Here is a 9,840-nt window from a genome sequence, read left to right as displayed (position 1 = left end):
GTTGGGTTATGGTGAGGGTTTCTTCCTTTTCTTTCTTTTTTTTCAATATAAACAGAATTTGAAAGTAAGTAGGGCATGCTTCAAAATGGCTGATTTTGTGGAAAACTTTTTTTTGTACAGAATCTTTCAGATTTTCCCTATTATCTTTCAAATTGCATCTTGCCTCCTTCTAAGCGTAACGTATGTCATGAGAAAATATGATTCACACCCCATTATGTCAAGGTTAGTAGGAGATGATGTGATATAATGTAAAATAAAGGGGGAAATCTGAAAATTTGTGTACAAAACAAATGGAGGGTTGCCACAAAATCAGCCATTTTGAAGCATGTTTGCCAATTTGAGGATCCTCATAGAAAGTACAACAAGACTTTTTAAACGTCCATAACTTGCCTATTTCATAACCGATTTTGATGAAACTTATTTTAAATTGGTCAATTTGTTTTACTCTTTCCAATAAGATTGCTTCTTTTCTTTGGTTTTGTAAGCACCACCTCAGGTCCTCATTTACCCAAATCTGGCCAGCATAAAGCAACATTATATACGAGCTGTGTAGTCTTGTAATATAGGCACACGCGAATGACAACATACTAATTCACCACTCAGAGAATTCATACCACACTAATTATGTTACCAAGTAACCGAAATATTGTGGGAGATCCCCCCCCCCCCCATGCCCCATGCATTATAACTTATGAGGAAGTTTGCTCAGAAACTCAGAATTAATTTTTTGAGGGTATTAATATGGCGCTATTGCAATTCCATTCAATTCAGTCACGGTGCTCGCTGCATTCCTCCATCCCCCACCCCTCTCCCCCTCCCACCCCTCCCCTCCCTCTCTCTCTCTCTTTATATATATATATATATATATACTACTTGAAATCCACATAACGCTGTAATCAAAATCTGATGTAAAATTACAATGTTATGACATTTATTTCACATTATTTCTGAAATGCACATCACAGGAGGTATAAAAAGAGGTAACTGGTGACGTCACCTACTCACATAACAAAATTATCAAATGAAAATTAAATGTTCCGTCTTATAATAATATGCAGCATTTATCTATATATATGCCTAAATACCATATGATTACCATAGCTTATACCCTAATTCAGGTGCTCTAGCATTAACAAGGAGTTATTTCCGACAGGTACACTTCAAAATACGATTTAATTCCTTTTGTCAATGTATTAAGAATTCGCTTGCATTCAGATTGTCCTTATTGTCAAATATTGCCACAGTACCAAAAAATTAAAACACTATTTAAACGGGAACGAATATATGTTAAATGGGATACTCCGGGTTAATCATTATTACTAATCCTGATTAGATATGTATAAATAGATAAATAAGCAAATTAATTGATCATTAATCGTAATTCATTAATTAAATTATTAAGTACTCGAGCATTGAAAATATTCTTTTATTGCAAAGAAACTTATTGAATAAGAGGAAAATGAAAGGATTAAAAAAAGTTATGTTTCTCGTGTTATTAATGGGACACACTTGTCTATACACTAAATTTACTTGTAGTATATATATATATTTTTTTTAAATTAACTTGCCCCGTCAGGGGCGAAAACGTTTCATTTATTTAGTTTAAAAAAATACAATTTAGACAAGAAAATTGGTTTCATTTTTTATTTTTTTCTTTGAATAATATTGATCATTTTCTTAATTTCAGGGGGCCGCGGGGGCAAAAGTATTTTGGGAGGGGGAATAGCCCCCACTGCCTCCTCCTTCCGGCGCAAATGTATATCCCCAGTTTACTTATGTTATTAAGTGAAATCATGATTATTTATTATTTTCATGTGTGTATGATATATAAAAAAAACGTATATATGAAAAATAAGTAGCAGTAATTTTATTTCTTTGTCTATTGTTGCGCCCCCCCCCCCAAAAAAAAAAAACAGATAATCCTCTGCGCTGACGCAGATGCCTGCCCCCTTTTTGCTATCTGAGGAGCGTTTCATCAGACAACTTTCCCTGATTCTGATTGGCTGAGAGGCACTGTTACTATGGTAACTGTCGGATAAAACAGGACTTGTCGGATCAAGCTCTTTCATGAAACGCTCCCCATGGTAAGGATAAGAAAATTGTTTTAGACTGTTATTCGTAGATTATACATTTCTTCATAGAAAGGAATTTCCTTTTCGACAATTTCTTTGATGTCGTCACTAGCGTCATCCAGTGATGCCGTGGTGGATGACGCCTTGAAGCACGAGCTTTTGAAGGCATTGTCGAACCACATGGCATACCTTGGAGAATCACGGACGTTCGAACACGAGCTCTTCCATTTCAGGACGACGTCGGACGACGCGTCCCACGACAGCAAGCTATCGGAGTAAGGGATCCCCAACACAGCGCACATCCGCGGCAACATCGCCGAGGGATCCTCCAGGACCTCATCGATGTCCACGATCACCGGGTCGTCGTCGGCCGTCCTCTTGATGTGGGTCCAGAGTTGGTGAACGGCTTCGTACATGTACTGCGTTCCTTCTCGAGGCGGAGGCACGTCGTTGATGACATGGAACGTCTTCTCATTGGGTTTCTTCATACCGGCGCTCTCCAATAACTCAGGATCAGCTGTGAGAAGAAAGTTCAGAAGTTTCGCGCGCAACGACTTGTAAGCTTTTACGGGATGCCGGATGAGAAAGAAGTGCTTGAATCCACTGGATCGATCGGGTAGATACGGATAGCGACTCGGTGGCATCCCGACTGCCATGTCTTTGATGAAGACAAATTCGTTAGAAGGATCCACATTGTCGAACTTTTGTTTGAGCGTCACCGGTCTGTGAGAGGAAAAGCGTAAAGAAAGGGTAAGAATTATGATTGTGACTATATTATGCTCAGGATATCGAAACGTCTATGGAAATTATTATTGCCTACTCCTCCCCTTGGGAAAAACGATTTATGATTACGGTGATTCGAAGCACACGCGGTTGACTCCACATAAAACACATACAATTTAATTGCTGTAACCATGGTAACTTAAAATGCAATAAAGACAATGTGGCGTAATGAACCAAACATAATTATTAAGGAAGTAATCCAAACATGGCGCATGGGCAACTTTTTTCTAAAAAGCTGCGAGCGAACAAATTTTCTTTGTTTATTTAATACAACAAGTCTTATTCTAAGATTGATTTTAACACACTTTAGAAAATGATATATTTCAATATTTTTTCTTCCTTGATTTTTTTCTCCCCTTTTCCTGGTCATGAATATTTACGGGTCCATGGTCCCAAAGGCCGCCCCCCCCCATCGCTTACTTTTACATACCATTTTATGCACGTTATAGACTTTTAAAACAAGGTATATTTTGAAATGTCGACTTCCGAGTTTGATGGAAAATTTCATATTTCTTAGTAGTTTGAAATCAACTTTATAGGCCGGATGGCCTGAACTTCACTCAGTAACATGAGTCCAAACTTCGCGCGTGTCCATACTTCGCGGACGGTCATTATCTAAAAAACTAGCCAATATCCTTAAAATCTGACATCATCAACGTGAAAAGCGACCTAAAATTACCCTTTGGTGTAAGTTTCTTTAGGATGAGTTCAGTATTCATGAAAATATTGGCAAAAGATCGGCAAATTTGTCACCGTTAGCGCCCGTTTTTTAAGAAATCTGATATTCTCAACAAGCATCACGATATCACCATTTTGCAAGCAGAAATCATCAAAAATGTGAGTTAAATGTGGTACGAACCGATTCTATAGCATTTTGCCATCAATCTGATATAAATATTTCACTTTTTGAGCTTGAGTTTTGTTTAAATGTCCACAAAAACTTTGGTCCGCGAAGTTAGGTCACACTTTTTTTGAACGGTTTTCCAGCACAGCGCGCATTCGCCGATCGGAATAGAATTTTGAGATCGCGATACCGGCAAATCCCCTTGACCTACTTTACATTTTCGTTCATGATTTTATAGTTTACGATCTTGCCGTCAATGTGGTAACTATTTCTTGAATTGGTTTTGTATAAATTATGAATATTTTGTGAAAAAATTTAAGCCTGATGAATATTTTTGAAAAGTGCGCGAAGTTTGGACACCCCATCATACACTTTGTTTTCATGTTTCTTACGATAACAATTCGAGGTGCTCTTCGTCGAAATCGTCCCCTCCGATCGTCAGCTTTATCGCAGCCTCTCTGAACACATCGACATTTCCGTCCAGCTCCAAGGGGAAGTCGCTCTCGGGATGGTATATGTTGTGGGTGTCTTCGGCTGCCTTGCTGATGACGTACGGTTCCAACCAGATCTCGGCGCCCTCGACGAAGCTCATGCATTTCGTCATCGCCGTCGACACAGACCGAGGCACGCACCACATGAGGACACGGGGTTTTTTGTGGTTGGTGTCCCCGTTCGTCCCGAGTGCTCCATTGGTGGTCATGGTGGTAGTAGGCTATCTATGTAATCGAAATAGATTAGATATTAAGCAAACTGAATAATGATGATGATGGTGGTGGTGATGATGATGATAATGATGATGATGATGAAGATGATGATGATGATTGATGATTTAACACATTTTTAAAAGGGGGAGTGGAACGCAAAAATCACGATTATTGACAAAAGTCTAGCTGTGCCAACTCTTTACGAGACTAAAGTGGTCTGAATACGCAGCCTACAATTATGTACTGAATGCCCTCTCATGTGCTAGTCTTATGTGAAGACCCATTTGTTGATCAAAGTTTCAATCAGAGTCTGTGCCTGCAGACTACCTTCAACCAGCCGGGCTCCGCGGACCCTGTTTTTTATAAAAGGAAATTTGATATTTGACTTTATTTTACAACATAATTCAAAAGCAATATAACATCAGAAGAATTAGCATGGTGTACAAATCAGATATGGCATCATTCATCTAAATTAAATAATACAGTGATTTGAAACCAAAGATGACTTTAAATAATGCATGAAATACGAGGGAACCTGCATAAAAAAGCAACGCCTGTTGACACAATTTGAGAGGCATAATTTGCCTTATTTTATAAGTATAGTTTGTTCATATCTCAGGAAGAAGTGTCGTGGTTGGTGTCGGCCGCAGTGGCGTATGAACTAAAAATAAAGATGCGAGCGAGCAAAACTGTTGACGTTTTAATTTAAAAAGTCTCATTCTTGGACAGATTTTGACATAATATTCAGTGAAAAGGAATACTTAATAATTTCTCTATTTTCATTTCTTTTTCTCCTTTTTTTTTTTTTGGGGGGGGGTCGTTGACCTCTATCTGTACGCCAGTGGTCTGGGTTGGTACTTTAGTTCTGAGAGTCTCGCCTTGTAACCAGAGAGTCGTATGTTCGAATTCCACCACAGAATTGATAGCGTCCTTTGGCAAGGCAACCGCCCCCACCCCTCGTCCCGAGCACAGCTCATCTGGAAAGGTTTGTAGCAAGAATTGCAAATGGAAATAGTATAAATGATAAAGACATGTTTTACCCGGCCAACTTAAAAATTCGCAAGTCAACGTTTGCTGGTCAGTGAAACAAGAAGCGTTATATAATGTAATAGCGTTATATTTCATATATATGCCGAGTCATACTCCTATAAAATCAAATCACACTTGGACTTCAGAAGTGCTTTCTTACAATCTTCGTTGACGTTGTTATAGTTGACAAAATTTAATATTTAACCCTTCGTTACCATATTGACGATATCAACATTGACCTAAAGAAAAGAAGAAAGAGTATTTCACTCCTCAGATAAACCCTAGTGAGTTTGTTCATTGGGACTGCTCGGAGGTAGAATGGGTCGATGTATTCCTCCTGAAAAGCGACTGACAAGCAAAATTGGTGTTAAAAAGTAAAAAAAATTAGTAGTTATTTTACTCTAAAAAAAATACAGGTATGCAGTGTGCCTCTGTCTGCTTAAGTCACGCACATGAGTAATGTGATCTTGTATATTATGTCCTATGTTAAATAAAGTTCGTTAAACTCTTTACTATCTAACCCAAAAAAAACGTACTTAAGGTTACAATATACAAGACAAGTTCAACGTATTTTTACCAAAATCATATCACAGTGCAATATACTTATATATAGGCCTAATTCCATTTTGCGCACAATACCGAAATATGTTAATGTTAGTTTTACTCTATGACCCTTATTCTGAAGTCAGGTTTATCTTGGATCTATCTCTGCGCTAAATCACGACTCTTGTGAAACAAAAAATGTCATTTTTTAAATTACATTGTATGTTTCCTATGTTTACTCTATCATGCTCTTCCCTAATTTTTGTTTCTTTCAATCTTTATTGATCAAAAAATAAATCACAGTACAAATCAAACAAATCAACAAGCTATTTACATGCATGATTAAACAGAGAAGCACTTACGTACATGTAGGTATATACTCAAGACAGATACATGAAACAAATTAGATATCAAATCTCCACTTTTTAAAATGTACAGATAATTTACCATTTTTCTTCGCCAAAACGTATTCAATATCCGCTCTTCCCTAAATCTTTGTTGGTGAAGACTATTGTAAGGGATTAATGCCACTTTTGGCTATATCCATAGACCAGAGTTTAAATTAAACCCGACTTCAAAATACGGCGTGCCCATCAAAGCTGCTATATATGATGATAAATCAACGAACATTTTTATTCATCAGGCGATTCTCTTAATTTCCACCAAAGCAGCTCGCAAGAAGACAGAGCAATATGATGCAATATACCACATCTCGGTATTACCAAATTTTTTTTTTTAATTTCTACATTTAAATGTCAATGTTGTGTTTACCAATCACTGAATATGCATGATTAACCAAAAATATAATACGACAAATTCTAGCCTATATAAGTGGGAGCTATTGCTCATAAGGCCAGTATTTTATTAAGCAGTTTAGCTCATGCAGGACTACCCCAAAAGTGAATGAAACTTCAAACTTTCATAGCTCTACTGCTTTGTGGTGTTCTTACATTCTCGATGTAGGCCTAATTCACTACTATAGGGTATTCTTTATTTTCCACGGTATAGCAAGTTCGTTTTACAAGTGCCCCTTCAAGACTTTTAGAAAACAAGAACAAGGTTTACTTTCGAGGTTATTTCGTTTTTCTCGTTTCACCTTTTCCTTATCTACGTATTGATACAAAATTGAAAGCACAAGGCAAGGAGGATTAATGATTGACCACAGACTGAAAATGTGACATGGGGGTGTTTCACTAAGGTCAGCAATTGATTGTACGCTTGATTTTTACGATTGATTGTACATTGTAGTCAATGCAATCAATCGTATAGAAAATGTTCTGCGATGATTGCTAAGCTTTGTGTAATGGACCCCTGGTTGTGACAAAGATTATATATATATGGTTATAACTTAATCATTATAATGTTTCCAATAGGATTGACAGTAACATGACAATATAATCAGCGAATCTGATGCAAAGGTGAACAAACTCTACTGAGATTTCGCACTTCGGACAAGATGTTGCCTTGCCTCGTGCATTGTGAGTCGATCCCTGAGCAAACAGCGAGTAGGCTCTGAATTTAGTTGAACTCCAGTTAGGTGAATTCACCCCCCCCCCTTATTTTCCCGATTTTTCTTTTATTATTATTTTTTCCCCCAGCTTATTCTGCTCGATTCCTGTTGTATAATGATGGGGCCTTTAAACATAATTTGCTCGCAAAACTCATATACCCATCCGAGAATTAAAAACTAAAAGAAAGAGACCTCGACCATACGTTTCATTTTATTGTTGATAAAACTCATAAGTTTGGCCCTATTGATCACTTGGGGCAAATCAAATAGCCAAAGTCTATCAGGTCTATTGGCTAGGAGTCGTCATAAAGCAAATACCACTTCAAGGCTGATATAACAGGGTGACGAAGTAATTATTTTCGATCGCATCAGAAGACCAAAATTATTGAACAATGTTATATTATAGGTTATTAATTAAAAGAATGGTAAACACATGCATTTCTTCTCTTTAATCCTCATATTGAGGGACTTTCTTCGTTAATATGATGTTTACAATAATGTTATATATAAAATTCACATACAAAAATATAATAAATATATAAAATAAAAAGACATGAAACAGGAACTAAAGGATTAAAATGACATTTGAGACCTATTATAAATTACACTCTTAAAAATGTTGGGCAACATACTGTCCACACAACTCTGGGTAGTTTTAAACCAATAATGTGTGCTTTGGGTGAAAACTACACAGTATTGGTTGAAAACCAGAGTTTGACCATTTTTTCAAACAAATTGCTGCGTGGAGAGTATGTTGCCCAACATCTTAAGAGTGTAAGCCTAAAATCTGTTAACACTTTGCAGATAAAAGAAGATGAAAAGTGGTTTCTGGAACTTTTCAAGTATTGCATAAAAAATATATACATGTATATTATTTATTTTCAATATGCATTAGATTATTTCTTCTGGTAGTATTCTATGACTGAATTTAAAATTATTTCGGGCGATTGTTTAGTTCCTCTATAGGGGGTGCGAGGCAACCCTCTCCCGGAGGCTGCTATACATAATCCTAAATTTCAGGGGGCCCGGGTCCCCTGTCCCCCCCCCCCCCCCCGATTGCCGCCCATCATCGAGTGCCAGTATATAGTCAGACATAAAGAAATGCTCAAAAGTTAGTGAACCCCACTTACAAAATGCCCCCCTTCATACAGGGTGTAGATGCAACACTACAATGTTCAGCAAGCCCAGAGAAACAAATTCTATTGAATGTAATATTTCATCACTTGAATTAAATAGCTAAAACATAGCAGAACTTGAACACTTTGGCCCGTATTCTGAAGTCGGGTTTAACTTAAACTCAGGTTTAAAGTTGTGGTTTAAGTATGGGAAGCCAAAAGTATCAAATTTTTAAATTAAGTTGTATATTTCTTATGTTTACTGTGCTCTTACCTGATTCATCGATGGTGAAGACAATAATCTATTTATACTTCCTACACAATTGATTTGAGAGCCAAATGAGCTGAAGTATGAGATCTCTACTGTTAGTGATTTATGTAACAATTGGCTCTCCATACTTAAACCACAACTTTAAACCAGAGTTTAAGTTAAACCCGACTTCAGAATACGGGCCTTTAAATACATTTATTTTCTGATGGGGTTAACCATGGACCTAGTAGGTACATGGGTTTACTTACTTTTGTGCACCGCCGTGCTGTGATAGCCCTATTCAATGGAAATTTTATGACGGGGGGGGGGGGGCTGAATTAGTATTCAGAACAATAAATTATATCAACACATCATAGTGGAAATGAACATACTAAAGATAAAAAGTTCTATTTTGGCCAACACGAGTTGCACGTAACCTGAAAACAAATATGCCTATCTCAATGATTGCAATTAAGTTCTACCTCTTTCCAAAAAAAAAATGAAATAAAAAATCCTACTTACCGATCAATACGAGGAGAGTAACTTGCCGTGGATTTTTAATCCTCCTATATATTTTGATGATATGTTTTTTTTAATTTTGAATATGGATATTTGTTTGCAAGTGCAAGGGCTTGGCCATACACCTTCGAGTATAAACTGCAATAGGTGTACTAGGAGACCCAGATACTAAGTTCTGCATATTTTCTTCACGGTCTTCATAAGTGAACTTCGACCAAGCTAATACCTCAGTCACATTTGCTCTACGGCGGCCGTATGGCCGGTCGATAAAGCCGTTTTATTCGACCCGCATTATGTAGCTATTACCAAAAAAGAAGTTAAAATTGCAGTTTTCGACTCGCTGTACGGCCGTCGTAGGGGGAAATGTGACTGAGGTATGAGCTCCGAGATTGCCATTACAAGCCAAACACTCTTAAGTGAGGAAAAAGAAAAGAAAGGGGCGTGGTTTTGGTCCTGCATGATGGCTCACCG

At 37.4% G+C, this 9,840-nt stretch overlaps 1 protein-coding gene across 1 annotated transcript; it reads right to left on the bottom strand.

Moving 5' to 3' along the window:
- Positions 1-909: 909 nt before the first annotated feature.
- Positions 910-9,570, bottom strand: LOC129260534 (uncharacterized). Its single transcript, XM_054898502.2, has 3 exons — positions 9,373-9,570; positions 4,092-4,415; positions 910-2,795 (listed from the first exon to the last, which is right to left on the bottom strand). The coding sequence occupies exons 2-3, from the start codon at positions 4,397-4,399 to the stop codon at positions 2,105-2,107; spliced, it is 999 nt and encodes a 332-aa protein (XP_054754477.2). The 5' UTR covers positions 4,400-4,415; positions 9,373-9,570; the 3' UTR covers positions 910-2,104.
- Positions 9,571-9,840: the final 270 nt, after the last annotated feature.

This window comes from Lytechinus pictus, chromosome 5 (assembly GCF_037042905.1).
Source record: "Lytechinus pictus isolate F3 Inbred chromosome 5, Lp3.0, whole genome shotgun sequence".
NCBI classification, from domain to species: Eukaryota; Metazoa; Echinodermata; class Echinoidea; order Temnopleuroida; family Toxopneustidae; genus Lytechinus; species Lytechinus pictus.
This window is presented reverse-complemented; position numbering and strand designations above follow the sequence as displayed.